We start from the raw sequence: 20253 nt of genomic DNA on the forward strand, positions 1-20253 counted from the left end.
TAGTGTTTTGGACATCATACTGAATTTATCATTTATTTAACACATTAAAACAAGAGTAAATCAGAAAAAAAATGAGCAGTGATGTGAATTTTCAGTCACAATTAATGACAGTACATCCTGTTTCAAATTATGCTTTTAATGTGAAACATCTGTGCAGGAAGTGAAAAAATATATATGTGAGCTTATTATATTACTGGAGAAGTTATTAGTAATTAGGGGTGTGGAAATACCTTTGTTACCTTTATTTATTTATGTTGACATTAACTTTACTACAGGCTTTTATTTTGTGGTATTTGTGATCTTTGCAGAAACACAGTGCAGCTGTGTAATTTTATCCCACAGCATGTTTCAGTGTAACTGTACAGCATCCCGCTGTGATATTCATCCTTATTTCATTAAGAACCACAGCAGATCGATGTTTAATTCAGAAACAACACGCGCACTGCAGTTCTGTTCACCTACTTTAACTAATGTGCTGTAATATTCATGCCTCTCCTCTAACATTCATGACTTTCACTGAGGCTCCTCTGAGAGGCAGGAAGTCACATTTTAACTTTCATAAACTTTAACTCGTCTCAGCTGGACTCACAGAGGAGATTTTATTTTTACTTCCATTGTGCTTCACTGAGTTTCTTATAAAAGTCGCAGTGGAAACAGGCATTTGGACTCTTCCTCTCTACAGATTTTAAACACCTCTGAAGTCTTTAATTCAGCTTCTATTATAAGATTGCCCTCAGGGCATGGAACAGCCCAATAGGTGTCACTGAGAATTAGAAGTAATTAGTGCACAGGGATTAATAAATCTGGTTAATAAATCGTGCTTATAAATGAACAGAATATATAGTTAAATGGTCTGTTTACATTTTAACAAGTTTGAGAGGTTAAAAGATATAAAAATGTTGTGCAACATATCCACACATGTATCTCTGTTCAATATCAACAAATATATTTCTGCTTTGGGACAAATTCCAATTTTGCACTTGTCGTTTTTATTCTCCTGTTTTATTCTATTGTAGCTTTTTTAAAATCTTTTATCTTTATCTTTGCCTAGTGTCTCTTAATGTCTTAATGTCTTTATGTAAAGCACTTTGTATCATGCTGTTTAACGCTGCTGCAGAAAATAAACTTTCATTTCTTCCGAGACGCTCACACATCAAATGCCTATTTGTAAATCTTACATGCTCATTTTGAGCTTCTCTCACTGAGTTATGCTTATTTTGATCATTTTTTTATGTTAAGCTGTCATTTATTCCGAGAAGGTTTTAGAAAACAAATCTTTCTGACTGCACTGCGATCGACTCGTAGAATGTGAATAATTCACTAAAGCATCATAACAATGAGGGCTATTGATCAGTTTGTGTGCAAACCTCACGTAAACAGAGATTTGGGACACAGGCGATCTGTTGGGACTGACAGGGTTAATCTCTGTTAATCTGTATTAGTCATTTGCACTCAAATTGAGTAATTTGTGATAATGGATTATCGTTCCACTTACTCGCGTTACTTAGTTAAATTACTGTAATCAGTGGTGGAAAAGAACTCCTCTACGTTTCACACTGAAATATTATACATCACTGAATATATATGATAAAGTTAGCTATTTTTTCAGATTAAGATTAGTTATACAAAACATAATCAACAAATGAATCATATATCAGTGAGGTTTTATTGATCCCTGGGGGAGGGACTCATAAAAACGATACATTAAGTAATCAATAGTTATAATCCAATGATATCATACGTCTTATTCTGAAATGAGCTATTCTGCATAATGAGGACTTTTACTTTGCACATATTAAATATATTTTCAGGCTAATGCTTTTTCACTGGTATACACACATTGTCTGTTGATGAATTTATTGATTAACTGACGTGTCATTGATCACTTCTGGTTGTCTTCTCTTAAATCTGCAGTCAGCAGCCTAATGTATTTCTCAGGTCCTGCTGCTGAAGCACCTCTACACTCTGACAGAGGGAATAACAACAGATCGGACTCTCCGTCTGTCTGTCCGTCCATTTGTCCGTGACAGAAGCAGCTGAGATGTATTTGCATGCCTCCGACTCCGAGCTCCTTCAGTGTCGAAGTGATGAGAAACCAGACAACAGACGGATGTGAAGAACTGAAAGATGACATGGTCGGACAGAGAGACAGACAGAGGGACGGACAGAGGGATGGACAGAGAGACGGACAGAGAGGCGCATAGAGAGACAGACGGAGAGAGAGAGAGAGAAAACGCCAAACCAAGTAAAATTAATGTTTTTTTAAGTAGAGGAAAGAAAAAGACTAAAGTGTGAAAAACATAATAAAAAAGAGAAGAAAATAAACTAACCTCCACCAAGACTGCACACAAATGACTTTAATAACAGAAAATGTTTTGAAATTTAACAATTTGCAAAATACAATGATAGAAAAAACAATTGAGGGACACATGACAGAAGTAAGAGCTGAAGTCCACAAAAAGAAAAAAAAAAAAGTGCTCTCAGACAGAGAGAAGTCACCACTGGTGAACTTCCCATCATATTTAACTACATTTGGACACTAGTGTCCCTTTTCTTCTGGTTTGGATCATTTTCAGGATGTTTCCATGAACAGAAGAGACATTAGAGGAGGTTCAGGTAAGTTGTCACGTGTTGACTGTAATCAGAGCAGCGTTGGTGTTCAGATATTTCAGACAGATCCAGGTGTGTCTGTGATTTCTGGATTTGTTTACTGAAGTACTTTAGGAAAGTTTCAAATTCGAGGTACTTGAACTACACAAGAGCAAATATTGTACTTTTTAACTCCTCTTTTTACTACTTAGAATACAAATTTTCATCCGGCCCCTGTCCAATGAAAACCGTGAAAACTCTCCTACTTCTTATTCTAAATAAATCATTGAAAACCCTCTTGGATCAGCTGGAAGATGCTTTCCCACAAAGCTGAAAACAAGCTGCTTTTCTGATGAAAAGTTGACTTTTTAGAGATCCGTGGTTCTCACGGGACAGCTGTGCTACAGACATGTGACGATCTTATAGACCGTGGTGATAAAACTACCTGACAGGATATGACGTAGTTAAAATTAGTTCAACCTTTAACATCTACAGCAGTAAACTGCATCATACAGATTAATGCAGCAGTGATATTAATCCAGAAACATCAAATATAACAGGAAAACACTGACAGGGAACATTTTGAAAATAAATACTTTTACCCGTAATGTTTTGAATGCAGGATTTTTAGTAGTAGTGGAGTATTTACACAGTGAGGCACTAATATTTTTACTTAAGTAAAGGATCTGAATACTTCTTCCACCACTGCCTGATAAGGTGACGATTCATTTCTTCACCATCTGATTAGCAGTAACAGAAGACAGGAGCAATTTATTTCAACATAAATATATTGTTTTTTCAGAATATTGCTTATTTTACTGACTACTGATGTAACTTGGTCTAAGGAAGCACACAGCAGACCGATCCAGGTTCTGGATCCAGCCACCATAACCAGGTAACTTCAACCTGGACTCCCCAAAAACCTGAACACTGTACATCTACCGTACATCTTATCATTGCCTCACAGGTAAGGGACAATTAAACGATGCCGACTCATCTTCTGGCTTTCTTTTCTGATCTCTGACGTGAATAACAATGCTCCTAAAGCTACTGGTGGTGTGATTCTCCCTGCGTGATGCCAACACCTTCAGTGTTTTCCTCTACATCGGAAACTAATGGTAAACAGTGACTGACGGCCGCTATGACGAGCGTGCGCTGTTTAACCCTGTTGACGATGACAGAGGAGGCACGCAGGCCAACAGGACGAACAACAAACAAAACACTCTTGGTGGAGATTGAAGAAAAACAGAAAAGAAGAAAAGAAAGAGACGAAAGAGAAGCTGCTTTGAAGCCTCTGGCAGAAAGAATATAAAAGCCAGGAGGATGATGGACCCATGATGGAGGGATGATGGAGGCTTGATGGAGGGATGATGGAGGATGTACAGAGAGCAGTTTCATTTCTACTAACAGTTGTTCAGCTGCACAGACAATCTAACAAACCTCAAAGCCAAAGAACAGCAGACGGAGACGGAGGAGGAAGTCTTTTCTGTCAAAATTTAAATCATCAGTGTTTTGAGGACACGTTTTCAAATCCTTTGAATGCGCATTTCGAGATTCTTACCCACATTCACAAAATGAGTACACACACAGAGTATTATGGTGCAGTTTCACAAACACATTTGCAGACGGCAGAACTACAATACAGGCTCCATATTTTAGTCACGCTTGAAATCACATCCCGTCAGATTCAAGTGAGGTAGCAGAAAATTAAAGCTTTACATAAGCAGGCAGGCCGACTAGCTTAATGTAAGTATATGCTAAATAGGCTAAGTAAGCGATAGCTAACAGAGTCTGACCCACAAAATTGGCCAGTAGCAGCTCATAGCACATTTATATGTATATACGATGTTAAATTTAAATTCACCGACTGGTAGAGACAAGTTTATCTGTACATTGTAAACATCTTCCACCTTTTTCCTGGGGCCACAATTGTTAAAAGTCCACATTTATTTTGTTTATTTAATGTTTCGGGTTGTGTCTAGAAATATTAATAATAATTAATATTAGTATTAGTCAAGATTTCAGGTTTTTCAGGTATATCAGGTTTTTAAAACTCCAACATTTCAATATCAGCCTCAAAAAGTCGCCTTCTTTTATTCATCATTAGTTTCTGCTCTGCTAGCTTTCACCGCTGCAGGGTTGCTGTGTGCAGCTCTGTGTTATGAAGCCTGGTTTTAACGATTTAACAGTTTATAGAAGTAAAACTGCAGTCTGACGGATGAAGAGGTGGACTGATGAGATAATACAAACACACACACACACACACACACACACACTGTAGCTCATTATTTTTCATGCAGTGACAAACACACACACACCTTGATTAGAGAATCACACACATTGTTACATATACACACATGATGTGCAGCTCACGCGTGTCCTCACACTGACTGTGTGTGTGTGTGTGTGTGTGTGTGTGTGTGTGTGTGTGTGCGTGCGTGCGTGCGTGTGTGGTGTGTGTGTGTGTGTGTGTGTGTGTGTGTGTGTGTGTGTGTGTATATATCTGACCTTGGTCTCTCTCTCCTCCAGCAGCGTCTCCAGTCTCTTCTGAGCAGCTCGGCCTTCGTGGTCATCGCTGACGATCAAAATGATGTGGTTCCATCTGAACTCTCTCATCAGGTCGAACCAGACGTGAGCCTGGTGTGAGTACGGAGGCACCGTCCTCAGGAACGACAGATGGATGCTCTGAGGAAGAAGAGCATGAATTCTTTTGACAAAAGACTGAAAACCCTTTAAGGGAAACGTGTCATTTTTTTATTTTGGGCTGCATAAATAGAACTGACTTGACAAATGCAACTTGATTTATTTTATTCTGTTTGCAATTTGGGTGAACTGACCCTTTAACTGTTTTATATCTTCATGAAATCTCAGTGAAAGTGACAGAATCTGAGCGAAGGGCTGCTGCTGGTGTGAAAATCAAACATACACCTACTCCACCTGAAACACCGACTGATAAACACGTGAATATTTCATCACTATCTTAAATCCTGTCCAATAAACTGGAGAGTAACTGGAGCGTTGCTCACTGGGAGTGCTGGGGTATTCTGGGACTGATAACACTTTGAATTATTTCATCAATATTGTAAACCTGAGAGAGGCTCTGAGTGGTTTCCAGTTCTAAAAGTGTCTCTAAACTGGGACAAACTGGACTAAATATTCTCTAACCTGCACTTAATGGAGCCTAAAGACGACACAGGACAGTCTCAACATGTATGACCTCTGAATTCTCCGTCAGACTGCACGAACACCTGGAAAACCACCCAGGTCAGACTCCTCTTAACGGATTTAATAAATATGTCCAACAATAAAATAAACACGATCAGGAAAATGCTATTGAAGAGTGAGAAGCAGAACCAAGAACAGAATACCGATAACAATAAAGCACAACAATAAAATACTCAGTACTTTCAGACTTTCTTCCTATGAAGCCCATTCAATCCTGCTGAGGACGTGAATGTCTCAAATATATAGTTTAATATTTTAATATATCAGCATCAGTAGTATTATTACATTTCTCAAACACCGGAGACTATTTTTTACTACTTCCAATTATTTTCCTTCCTTCAAAGAGCAAACTGGACACCAGGCAGCTTATTGTTGCCCTGCGTCAGGGACAGTTCAATGATTTAATGACCCAGTGAGGACACATATGAGCTTACAGGCAGGTACAGGTGGGCTGACAGGTGTGCAGGTACAGGTGGCTCAAAAGTAAAGACACAAGCAACACTGAAACTTCAACTATCTGACAGGGAATGAGTGGGGAAGGGTTGGTGGCCTCACAAAGCTAACAACTAATGGAGCTAACAGAGCCTAGAGCCATGGAGCTAATAAAGCTAGCAGCGCTAACACATAGTAGAGCTAATAAAGCTAACGGAGCTAACAGAGCTAACAGCTAATGGAGCAAATAAAGCTAGCAATGCTAACACCTAGCAGAGTTAATAAAGCTAACAGTGCTAACACCTAACGGAGCAAACGGAGCTAACAGAACTAACAGCCAATGGAGTTAATAAAGCTAACAGTGCTAACACCTAACGGAGCAAACGGAGCTAACTGAGCTAACAGCTAATGGAGCCAATAAAGCTTACAGCCAATGGAGCTAATAAAGCTAACAGCGCTAACACCTAACGGAGCAAAAGGAGCTAACAGCTAATGGAGCTAACAGAAACACTTTTTAAAACATCAGCATCGTCCCGTGGGGCTCAGGGAGCTGCTGCAGGTGTAATAACAGTGTTGGCGGTGCTTCAGGTTACCTTGTCGGAGTAGATCGACATGCGTGTCGTCAGGCCGACCACAGGGATTCGGTAGAAACCGGCCGTGTAGGAGACAGGTGTTGGAGTCAGGTGGTCGTTGGACTGAGGAGGGTGACTGACCAGGATCGCATAGACCTGAAGAAGAAGAAGACATTATTTTAATCCAAGCTAAACTGAGGGTTTGTTTCTAACCTGTCTGGTCATGTGAAACTAGATTTAATCAATTTAAATAAGGTGGAACTGCATCAAATTTAATTCAAATATGAATTCTAGATCTAACACTGTATTAACTTGGCCTACTGAAAGTAAGGTAGTGCTGTATGTAGACCTGAGGTGGAAAGTAACTAAGTACATTTACTCAAGTACTGTACTGAAGCACAACTTAGTGAAACTCCACTTACTCCATTTATGTGACGCTTTAGTTACTAACATATTAACATGTTTGCACAGAAAATACATCAAGAGTCTATAAAATGTTTTATCATAAGTTAGGCTTAAACTACCCAACAGTTCATACAAGTACAGCTGATTAATTGATTGGTCAATTAATCAATTGGTTGATCAAGAGAATCTTCTTTCATGTACATTTCATGGATCCAATATGAATATTTTCAGCAGACTAGATAAACAAAAAGAAGCTAATGGAAAGCTTTTAAAATTATTTTGCTGATAATTTAAGTAAATTTTCATGTAAAAAACATTTCATGGTTCCAGTCTCTCATATGTGAATATTTGCTGCTTTTATTTTAATAATTTAATGTATTTTTTAATGAGGGTTGAGGTTTGGACTGTTGGTTGGACAGAACGAACAGTGTGAAGGAGTCACTTTGGGCTCTGGGTCATCGTGACGACATTTCTCCCATCAGCTGCAGTCTGATACTAAATAGTTCACAATGAGCTCCGGCAGTACGTCCTGCTTTTACACGAATGATGAGGAATAATCATCTAATGACAGAACATATAACAGTACAACAGTCACAGGGGACAGTTTTAGTACTTTTACTATTATTTAGATTTAGATTATACTCACACACAGTATTTTTCACATGTGGTATTTGTACTTTCACTTCAGTGAAGCATCTGAATACTTCCTCCACCTCTGGCTGTTTGAGATGGTGGAAACACTGAGATAAATTCTACATCACGCATGTAGTACAGAGAGAACCAGCCTGCAGCAACCACACTGTTATACAGCCTTTATGTGACTGTACATGTGTGTGTGAGTGTGTGTGTGTGTGTGTGTGAGAGAGTGTGTGTGTGTGTGTGTGTGTGTGTGTGAGTGTGTGTGAGTGTGTGTGTGTGTGTGTGTGTGTGTGTGTGTCTACGCTGCTGTCTCTATAATCCCTCCATCTCTCCTTTGGGAGGATGGACGGATTACATCTCTGTTTCTGCAGAGAGAGAGAGAGGATGTTAATCTGACGTCCATCTCTCTCTCTCTCTCTCTCTCTCTCTCTCTCTCTCTCTCTCTCTCCGTACGAGTGTCTCTGATTGTCTCTCTCTCTCAACAACAAAGCCTTCGTCCAACACGTCGACGCCATGTTGGCCTCATTTCTTCTACAATGGAAACACGTTACTGAAGGATGTTGAAAGTGAAAATGACTTTTCTCTGCTCGTCTTTCTGTTTCTGTGTTGGTTTGCACAGAAACTGTGAATATTTCTGCTGCTTCAGTTTGTCTTTAAATTCCTCTCACTGATTAAAACCTACTAGGAAACAAACTGTTGCTACATTCACATGAGGACATTTATTGATCTGATAACTTGAGAGTTTTTCATATTTTGCATGTAAAGTGACTTGTTTACCTCGATAATTAATTCCAACAGGTTATACTTTGTTGTTTTTTTAAGATACCGTCAAAGAACGGTGAACTCAGTGAACTTTGTAAAGCACTGTGAGACAACTCTGTTGTGATATTGGGCTATACAAAATAAATTGAATTTAATTTAATTGAATTGAAAAGAAATTTAACAAATCTAACCTACAAAAACTACAAATGCTTACAAAATAAAAGCCTTCCAGTGGCTCAAGAGGCATAAATCATTTCATTTCTGGTAGTCTTTTAATGTGAAAAGTCTAAATGTGTCATACTACAGGTACTTCCACTAACAGGTCTTCACTGGTCCAAAAGATCCGATTGGACATGATTATTTTTTAAAAATATACATATATATATGCTAATCTAATTTTGCTGGAAATTTTACACTGTCCATGAGTAGATCCGACAAAGTCAGTCTTTAAAATTGCTACTAAAAATGTCATTCTGCTGTTAACAATTAACACACCAGGAATCACCTGAGTAACACATGTTCACATGTTCCACCTGTTTTCTCACCTGAAAATGGGGGTGATACAATGGTGCCTTGGCCTAAATTTATAATACATACATGCATGTAAATACCAGGAAATAAAAGCTGACATTCTGACCTCTTGTTTTATATTCATCAGTGCATGGCGGAAATAAAAAACTTGACCTTGCTGTTCCCATACTTTAGGGCTGCTTCTGCCTGGCTGATTAGTTGAATTGCTCAGATTTTGTTGATTTAGTCGATTTCCTGAGGCTGAGTTTCTTATTCTGGTTTAAATGTTTTTGTTGTTTGTGTTTATTTGCAGTGAAAGTGTTCCTCCACATCCAAGAGGAACCTCTTGTCATGGTGTTGAAAACACTCTGATCGGTTAACGTCTGGCCTGGTGCCACCGATTATAGAATAATATTGATGTGGTGGTGGAATATACGATCGAAACTCTCGAATTCTCTTTGCCATTTGTTTGTCTGACTTCCTGTTCGCCTCATCTGCTCTGTGTTGCTTCACGTGACCGCAGCTTCCGTCAAAAACACACCAGGGGCTCCGAGCCGCTTCTGTGACGCTTTGAAATGCGCCACAGTGCTTCTAGTGGGATTTGAAACTTAATAGGGTGCGATCGGCTCCAGCGGCCGCGTCACAGCTGTAAAGTAACACATACTCTTCCAGTAGGTTTTAGCCTTTAGTCGTCAAAGAAATCCACTGCCAGTGCAAAAAAAAGCTCAGTGGATTTCATCACTTCTTTTTGGAGGGATACAGATTGAGACCAGTTTCTTAGCCTACATTTGTTTACATTCAGTCAAAGTGGCTCAATAAAAAGTGTCCTGAATGACTTATTAGTAGTTCCTGTTTGCAGTGTGCCCATTAATGTACAGACAACTGTCACTATGTTACTCTGACACTGAAGAAAACTTAAAAACATGAAGATTCTCAGGCAAGTTCTGCAGTTGTAGGGAGCATCTTTTTTTCCTATGATTTCTGAGTGGATTCATGGTCGTTCATTTGCGATGGACATGAGAGATAATGATTTCCTCATGAAATGTAAGTCACATGTCTGTGTGTTTTCCCAAATGACTGAGCTGTGCAGTTTTTGACTTAATTGCACCCAGTCGCGGCTCGGTGCCGATGAAGACAGATGACATGTCTCACACTAACTGAGCTGAACTGCGACAAACTAAATGAGACAAGTGATGTGTTTCATCTCAGTCTGATTTTCCTGCAGCAGCAGCAGCAGCAGCTCCATCAGTCCATTTATTTTTATTTGCCTTTAATCACAGTTTCAGAGCCGAAGGTCACAAACAGGCTGCTGCCAACACTTTAATGTTCAAGATAAGAAGCTCTGAGGTTTAATCCTGGAAACTTCTGGATGAAACTTTGTTGTTGTTCTGAAGCTTCATCGAATCAGTCTGACTCATCATTTTCTGCTTTGTGATTGACTTCATGTAAAACTAATAAAAACATGAACTGATAATGAAAACAATCTTCAGTCGCTGGCACAACAATGTGAACATCTGTATTACATTAAAAATCAAAACGTATTAAACTGGTGATTGATTGAAATGAGGAAGATTAGTTTACTAATGTATTGCACTTAATTGCATTTTGTCTACTTCAGAAAATCAAGTGCGGTTTTCACATTAAAAGCCCTCCAGTGGCTCAAAGGGCATAATGCCTGTTATTGTGGGCATGCTTTTAATCTGAAACATCTGCAGTGTTGAGATATATTAACCGCAGCAGGACAGCGAAAACAGCTGCAAAGTAGAACTGATTATAATTGATTAGGGCTGCAACTAATGACCATTTTTATATGCTGCTGATTATTTTCTGAATTAATCTATAAATCTTTTAGGGCCTATTAACATCAGAAAGCAGTGAACGATAACGGTAACGTCGTACCACCAAAGATATTCAGATTACTGTCAAAAGAAACACAAAGAAAATCTCTCAGATAATCAATTTGAGAAGCTGAAATCAATACTTTTGTGGCGTCTTTCTGCTTAAAAGGAGTTACTTTAACTCCATCAGTCCGAGCGAAACACCATCGTGGTCTTTCTCACTATAAATGATCATCATATCAATCGCTCAGGTCCTAATGAGTGCGTGTTTTCTCTGTGTGTTATTGATCCAGTCGACATTCAGGCATCAAAGTTTGGTTTGTCTGGTTCTACTTGAAGGTGGGAAGGATTGTAAGGAGTTTAATGAGCAGCTGCCTGTGATTGATTAGTCGGATGGATTAGCGACCTGGTTTGGTTGGAAGTAAATCTTTGATGTTTTACTTTATCAATTTAAACTGGTTCCGATGAAATTAATTTTGTAAAAATGTTTCTACTCTGACTTCAGTCCTATATTTAGTCTCATTTTCAAACAGTCCTGGTTATACTGAAAAAGAAAATCATGACATGTAGAGGCTCTTAAATGGAACTAGTGATTGATTATCAAATGTGTTATTGATTCATTTTAATTGACTAATTGATTAACCTGCTAATTGTTTACTAAATAGAGGAACAAATATCTATAAACAACATGGCGAATCTCTGTGGTAACAAAACTAAAACATGGAGAACAAAAGCTGCTCTTTTTAATCTCACATCCTGAATCTTCATCATGAACAATATTTAATACTTTACATAATTATGATCGTGTCAATAAAGAGATTTGAGTTTAAGGGACAGAGAGAGCGACAGGGAGAAGGAGGGAGGGAGAGAGAGAGAACAGAGGTTTCACCTTCAGCTTCACAGAGGACATTTAGCAACAGAGCAGGTTGAACTACAATACCCACAATCCTCCTGTGGTGTCTCTTTTGTCCTCCAACACATCTCATCTCTCTGTCATCCATCCCTCCTTCTTCCAGTCTGTCCCTCAACCTCTCCTTCCTTAAAATACTTTATTACTTCTCACGTCTCACTTTCTTCATCCTTCGTTCATTTATTTCTTCCTTCTCCCGCATCACATAATCTACTTTCTGTTCTTAAAACAACCCTCATTCATTCAGCTTCTTCTGCAGTGGGCGATGATGATGATGGTGATCAAAATACTTATTTCAGTCTCTCAACTTGAGTGTCTTTATTTGTAGCTTTAATTTGAATGTTCAATGTTCAATGTCACGTCAAAAGACAGACAGCAACAGATTTAACCTTTGACCTGTTTCTCTCTTAAATATTATGTTTGTCCACAACCTGTGTGTATTTAGAGGAACAGTCCAATGTTTGTTTGCTTTAATAGAAAAATAGTCCCTCTGTTTTCGGTCTTTATGCTAAGCTAAGCTAACCAACTGCAGCTTATTATTCTGCATACAGAAATGAGAGTGGTAAAAAAAACTTCTTTAAATGTAGAACTGTTCCTTTAAGTGACATCAACAATTTCAGCTGTTGAGTGAAATGTTTCCCGAACTGACTGAAAAACAAGATATTTTTCCATCAAATTCCGTCCAACTCTGATGTAAATCATGTGAGTCATGTGACAGGATGGCGGAGCGCCCTCACCTGGTTGGAGATGAGGTCCTCGCAGACGGACAGAGCCATCTGGATGGCGTTGGGTTTGTGTGTGACAGAGATGGCGTTCATCTTGAACTTGTCTTTGCCGTACAGAGTGTTGGCCTGGCTCACCGCCTCCTTGAACACCTGCTCGTAGCGTTTCTGGCTCAGCACGGCGCCGATGTTCACCAGCCGAGGCTCGCAGCCGCCGCGAGCGACCGAGCAGAACTGCAGCACGGTGAGGAGCAGCATGCCCCGGAGCTCCACTGAGGAAGAGGAGGAGGAGAGGAAGGTTAAAACAAAGTGCGGTAGCAGCTCTGTGAGGCTCAGGTTGAGATAAATGCTAACAAGCTCACAATAACAATGCTAACAGGCTAACAGACGTTTAGCATGTATAATATTTACTAAACACAAAGTGCAGCAAAGGCTGATGGGAATGTCCTCACTTTTACAGGTGTTTGATCATAAACCAAAGTTTTGGCACTTTAAAATATCTTACTCGTTAGCCTTGGAAGCTAAATGGGCTGCATAGTCGCAACCGTCACCTGACCTTCCCATTTCCTGTCTGAAATGTGACCTGATGATGGCGCTAGATAGACAGAAGTCACAGCGACAGCCACTGTCATGTGTGCACAGGGAATATGAAGCTACAGCTAGCAGTTTAGCCTCGCTTAGCATAGGGACTGGAAAAAGCTAGCCAGCAGCCGTAACTTCCTGGAGTCTTTGCGGGGTGATGCTGATTTATTTGCCTCAAAATAGTCTGATACATAACCCCACATTTAACGGCCAACTGTTGTTTTTAAACTTTGCTCAGATTAAACAAACCACTTTAGAGGTGCTGGGAGGTGGGGTTTGTTACTTTAGGATGCTAGCAGTTTCCCCCTGTTTCCAGTCACTATGCTAAGCTACGCTAACCGGCTCCTGGCTGTTGATTATTCACCGTACAGATAATTATTGATATTAAACATCGAAATGAGCATGAAGTGAAATTTCACAGGTTATTAACACACCTGTCAATCATTTTGGGACTGACAGCAGCAGCGACCAATCAGAGACTTGGGTGTCTGGTGGGCGTGGCTTCACAATTACATGTGGATCACTGATTGGTTCAAGAACTTTATTCCCTTAATCTGTAAATAATCCTGCTTTATCTCATTATTATATGATACCTTCTTTTATTCTAATTCATTTTTAATTAATTTAGACATTATGTTACTCTCATAGATTTGATTTTTTCAATTTTTCATGTCTCACCTGTTAAAATTGATGTCAGAACCCAGACAGTTCTGTTTCTATGATTCTTTAATGGGTTAATGTGAGAGATGAATATAAAATGACCAAGATTTTAATGTTATATTATTATTATTATTATAAAAATGAATCCACAAAGAGTAGAAAGGGCATTAGAAGGTTGAGGTTAAAAAGAGGAAGAGGGTGAAATGACAGAAAATATCCAAATTCTGAAGAAACTGATGCAGAAAATGGTGTTTTAGAATCTGTGCTGATTTATTTTTGCATTTTTTACTAATTATTTATTTCAAACAAAACGGTGAAGGAGGACGTCATTTGTCAGGGAGGGCTGGTGAAGACGTGGGACTGAATATTTAATCAATTTCCCGAGTTGATCATCCTGAATTAAGAAGTAGACTTAGTAAACAGAGGAACAAATCACATAAATGTATTAAAGTGTGACTTACTGTCTGCAGCCGGTTCTGGTTCTGATTCTCCAGCAGATTTTCAAAATAAAACCGATATTTTTTTCCGCCTCTCGGGTCAGAAAACTGCGTCGTCCAGTCGGTCTCCTGTTGATTTCACCGTCTGTGATTTATTTAAATCACGGTGATCCTTCCCAGAGCCCCCGGTACCGTCAGCCTCCTCTGCCTCTCATCAGGTTAAAGGTGTTTAATTCTTTTTTATTTTAATTCTTCAAATTTTGAAGAATCAAATTTTTTTTTTAATAAATCAGATGTTGAACCGGTGAAAAGCTGCGGTGACGTTTTGTTTTTGTTGGCTGCCCTCAGCGTGTCTCACCGGGGGATCAGATCCTGATTCCTGCCGCTTTTCTGATCGATTAAATGTTGGTTTTCATTCACAGTTTAAACGACAAACCCCGCTGACATTGTTGATGCCGCCTCGTCCTGTTGATTCACCGCGTCTTCATCACGTCGCCTCGTCAAATAAAGAACCATCTGAACCCCCTGATTGTTATTTTCCCTCCTTTGTTTAATTCATTATTCCTTATTCTGTTCTAATCCCGGTACCCGGTACCCGCTGGGTTTGATGCTCCCTGTCTCCAGATGACCTGAGGCTCGCGAGCCCGCGCGCTCCGTCCTTGGATCCTGACGCTCGCTCACAGACGGAGGAGAGGAGAGGAGAGGATGCGCGCGGCCGCTGAGGGGGCGCGGACACGAGCTTCCCTCTGAAGTTTTGTGAATTAATGGACCCTCACGTGCTCGTCCCCGCGCGTTCACGAAAACACCTTCAGACGTTGAATGTACCAATAATAACTTTATTCATATGTATTTACAATGACAGGAATTATACCAGTCTACATGCATGCTATTATTCTTTTATTTTATTATTATATTTTTCTATTTTATTTATTAAGTACACCGTGCACACAATATATTACATGCTACATATTACATTGTGTGTATATATATATATACACACACACACACACACACACACACACACACACACACACACATATATATATATATATATATATATATATATATATATACATCTCTATACATACTCTGCAGTACATGTTGATTTTCAGAGCCCCTCCTTCTCTAATGGGGGGCGGCTGTGGCTCAGAGGCAGAGTGGGTCGTCCCTCAATCAGAAGGTGATGGTGGTTCGATCTTAGAGATCCACAGCTTCAGTGTGTGAAAGAATCGATTCCTCCTGTATGAATAATGTAATGTAAAAGTGCTTTGAGAAGTCGAAGAAGTAGAAAGGCACTATACAAATACAGACCATTTACCATTTTATTTCTTCTTCTGTGGTTCCTGTTATGAATCCCCTTTGCTCCCTTCTTGTCTCCCCCTTTAGTACATGTCCCCTGGGGGAGAGGTGGGTGTCATCACACCCCATCCTATTATAACTCTTTGCCAGTTTCATCAGAGCGTTTGATGGTTTTTTCGCAACACATTCAAGTTCTTGAAATTTTCCAGATTGACTGACCCTCATGTCTTAAAGTAACGATGGACTGTTGTTTCTCTTTACTTCTTTGAGTGGTTCTTGCCATAATATGGATTAGATCAGCAGTCAAACAAGGCTGATCATTGTATAGATCTGTCTACCAACCCTACATCTGCATAACTCAACTGATGGTCTCAAACACATTTAGAGGGCAAGAAATTCCACAAATTAACTCTTGACAAGGCTCATGTGTTAATAGGAAACCATTCAGGTTGACGACCTCATGAAGCTGATTGAGAGAATACGGAAAGTGTACAAAACTGTAATCAAAGCTACTTTAAATAATCTTAATTATAAAACATATTCTGGTTTGTTTAACACTTTTTTGGTTACTACATGATTCCATATGTAGTGCTTCTTCATAGTTTTGATGTCATAAATAAGAATCCAAATGTCCAAAATTACTGTACTGTATTTGTATGTCTGTTTGTTATGTAATTTTATTTATTGTCAGTCACATAAAAGTGACTTCTGAACTCAGAGCTACTGTTTTTTTTCTATTTTTAGTTAAAAACAATTACCACAAGTACTGCATTCAAAACTAAAGTAATTATTGTCTCTTCTTCTTCTTCTGATTTGGTTGTTTGAGTCACATTCATCACCCCGTCCACAGCCAGCATGCACGGTTGCCACGGGGACAGGGATGCAGCTCTGGAACCTCATTGCGGTTGCCACGGAAACAAGCATCTCCGACCCTCCTTCTCACCACCACCTCTACTCACCAGATGTAACTAATGTTTAACATACACATACACAGTTGTGTTTCTGTCACTATAGAGGACATAACATTGACTTGCATTCATGTCCTGGAGACTAACCCTTAACTCTAACTCAAACCTTAAATCAAGTCTTCAACCTAAAATGTAATGATTTGCATTACGGGGGCCTGCGTCATGTCTCCAAAAGGAAAGTGAGTCACCACAATGCGTCTGTAAACACATTTATGTGAGTAATACACATCTACACACACACAGAGTGATGTCATACCTGAAGTGTGTTTACAGACTGAACACGTGTATCATCAGGTTTTACTCGCCACACTTCTCCAGACACACTCAGGTAACCTGCTTGAATCTGGTCTCCAAAAAATCCTCCAATCAGAGAGCTTCAGACTCTGTTGCCGTGCAGCCGATGGCAGGTGAAGTTAAAGGTTAATCTTTGTGGTGCTCGTCGATCAAATTTGAATCAATTCAAGTTTGGATTTTGAATCGATGATACAGCTCTGATGCCGTCTCCATAGCAACAGCCTCTGAGGTTCGTAACTGTAGTTTTTCCACAAACCAAACTAAGGAGGAAAAGATTAAACCAGAACTCAAGTCTGGTTCAGTGACAAATGAAAGCAGCAGTGGAGGAAGTATTCAGAACATTTTTAGTTTCACTTGAGTGTTTCTCCTCCATACAAACATTGCGTCAGGATTGTTGGAGGGCAGCTGAGATATGATATTTACATTTTTGTTGACTGCTTGACTGTAAATGTAGTCAAATAAAAGACAAATAAGACTAAACTTAATACCACAATGTAAAAATGCTCAGTGTTACTAATGTACATAAGTATAGAAAATTTAGGCTACTTAAAGTATTAACAGTAGAAGTACTCCGTGCAGAAAAAGGTCCTCTGTGACTGTTGTACTACACTGGTCAAACTCTTAATCATCACAGCATAACACCAAGAAAGTTAAGCTTCAGAGATATCAATCTGTTCAGTTAGGAAGCATGAGCGATGGTGAATCAATTTCACCCGTTTTGGTGCAAATTAAAGTGACAAATGACCTCAGAGTTATTATTTCTCTATCTGTTAGCTTCTATCCATTAGCTTCTGACCATTAGCTTCTATCTGTTAGCTGCTGACCATTAGCTTCTGTCTGTTAGCTGCTGACCGTTAGCTTTTGTCTGTTAGCTTCTGTCCATTAGCTTCTATCATTAGCTTCTGATCATTAGCTTTTGTCAGTTAGCTTCTCTCTGTTAGCTGCTGACCGTTAGCTTTTGTCTGTTAGCTTCTGTCTGTTAGCTTATTTCCCAGTGGAAGCCACTTGCTAAAATCACTGTCTCGTCCCTGCTGTCTGATCTCAGCTGTGAACATAAAGTAGGACACGTATGACCTCAGAGTTATTATTTCTCTGGTGTTCAGTATCATGAGGAGAGGGTTTCCTTCAGCTTCCAGGCCAGTGAGTCAACACACACACACACACACACACACACACACACACACACTTAATGATGCTCTTTTTGTGTCCAACTGAGTGTGTTGCAAGGCAGCAGAGAGTTGCATGCTTTGTAGCGTGCTGTGTCCCAGGGGGAGTTGCGTGTGTATGTCTGAGTGTGTGTGTGTGTGTATATGAGTGTGTGTGTGTGTGTGTGTGTGTGTGTGTGTGTGTGTGTGTGTGTGTGTGCTGGTTGCACAGTCAGAAGTGTCGGACAGTATCACAGTCATAAAGGAGCCTGGAGCTACCAGAGCAACCACACAGTCAAATGTTGCTGTGAAGAGTTTTAAAGTGGAGAGTACAGTTTACTAGTTCACAGTGAAAAAATATAATTCTCACTATGTGTTACTTAATTATTGTTTCTCATAAAAGGCTACATTTAAATTCTTTACATTATTTCTTTGCATTAAGTTTATAAAACCTGAAGGAATTGCTTCTAAGACAACTGCAAATTCTTTAATAGTAAATTAAATTCTACATTTCTTGAGAAATATAAAAAATATCCCAAAAAAGTCCATTTTTATTTAGTAATTGTGACACCAACAAAATACCATTTTTACCAGACCTGGTCCAACTTGGTCCCGTCAGTCGTCCCGTCCAAATCAGCAACGAGCAGAGCTTGAGTTCGTCTGTTCACAACTTTAAAATGTACACACGCAGTATTTATCAGCTGCAATGCTAATGTTGCTAACGTAGGATCAACACATTACAGGGACCGAATCTGTGTTTTTACAACAAACCTGGAAGCTTCATCTGTTTGCTGATATTTGATCAAGTGATCAATACCTTTCTATCTGGCCTCAGGTCAGTTTGTTATCGTACAGTTCTGGAAATTCAAAGTTTTTCCACAATAACCCCAGATAATCCTTTAGATTGAGGACTAACAGATGTGTTAGGCAAACATACCAACCAAGATCAGGACTGAGCCACTAACGTTTGCACATGATGTCTCATGATGCCACTGGGCCCAAAAATACTTTTTTCTATAGCCTCACATTGTGAAAGAGACGACTGTAAATCAATTTTTTGAGAGTCTCAGACTGCGAAATGACTCGTTTCATCATCAGAAGTGGATCCATTCAGTCCAATAACATTTGGAAAGTCTAGAAGAGCTGCAGAATTAAATCATTTTATCCCCATTCAAGTTAGCAAACGGCTAACAGGAAGTTGGTGAGACGCTAGTACATTCAACAATGCAGAAGATCTGGGTACTTTTATGGCCGGGAAGTCGAACTTCTTTGGCTTCTTGCGACACTGAACAACTTTCGCAGGACTGACTGGGACCCTAGTTCTCTTTATACATCTATGGTCATAAGATAGTTAGCCAGACATGCTAACGTTAGCAGCTTAAAGGGCAGGTTCACATTAGCTCACGTCAAAAATAACAGTCAGGTGTCTATATTATTATTATTTATTATTTATCTATACTATACATTTATTCTGATATGTTTTTATGTTTCTAGATGACTGAGGTCAGACCATGTCTGATTGGCTGAATGTGCTGTAGTGGTGGACCCTGATTGGTTGGTTCTTGATGTTCTCTGTATCTATAATGAACAAAGTACTATCGCTAAACTATGACCCACACGTCTGGTTAATTATGACCCAGTGTGTGTGTGTGTGTGTGTGTGCGCGTCTGTTTAATTATGTTAAGTGTCTGTGTTAAACAGGAGGCCTCGGGTAAGCCATTAACACACACACACACACACACACACACACACACACACATACAGTCAGAGTACTTACAGTTGAGTCAGATGGTCATAAAATAAACATATTGTCGACCTCTTACTGTCAGATCTGTAGTTGTGATCTTATTTATGGCAACATACTGTTCGCACTGAACGTCATACTGTAAAATCCACATGTTCCTGCCTCATACATATTTCATTTAAAGTTATTATCCTATAAAACTGTTTTGGATTCTGTTCACGGTCAACGTTTTTCTCCTGCAATAGCCTCTCAATTCTGTAATGTTCTCAGCGTACAGTAGTTTTCATTGTTGGTGGCGAAGTCCGCCATTCCTGTGCTGGATTCAGATTCATGCAGATGAGGGATGAAGCCCAAACCTGATCTGCCAGATTGTTTGTTACACTGAACCATCTGCGAGGTTGCTAGGTTTTTTAAAAAGGATGCATCTTCTAAGAGTTAATGTTTGTGGTGCTAAAATCATATAATAGCAACATTGAACACCCAAAGGGAAAAGTTAGCACACACAGTACTACAGATTTAA

At 39.4% G+C, this 20253-nt stretch overlaps 1 protein-coding gene across 1 annotated transcript in view; it reads right to left on the reverse strand.

Annotated features, from left to right (window-relative positions):
• grin1b (glutamate receptor, ionotropic, N-methyl D-aspartate 1b) overlaps positions 1 to 12862 on the reverse strand; it is a 55321-nt gene extending 42459 nt beyond the window's left edge. The window contains exons 1-3 of the mRNA XM_070833871.1: positions 12620 to 12862; positions 6840 to 6974; positions 5098 to 5274 (exon numbers count right to left, since the gene is read on the reverse strand). Coding sequence (XP_070689972.1) covers positions 5098 to 5274; positions 6840 to 6974; positions 12620 to 12862 — 555 coding nt within the window. The remainder of the gene's footprint in view (positions 1 to 5097; positions 5275 to 6839; positions 6975 to 12619) is intronic.
• Between the last annotated feature and the right edge of the window lie 7391 nt (positions 12863 to 20253).

This window comes from Pempheris klunzingeri, chromosome 7, assembly GCF_042242105.1.
Source record: "Pempheris klunzingeri isolate RE-2024b chromosome 7, fPemKlu1.hap1, whole genome shotgun sequence".
Lineage (NCBI taxonomy): Eukaryota > Metazoa > Chordata > Actinopteri > Acropomatiformes > Pempheridae > Pempheris > Pempheris klunzingeri.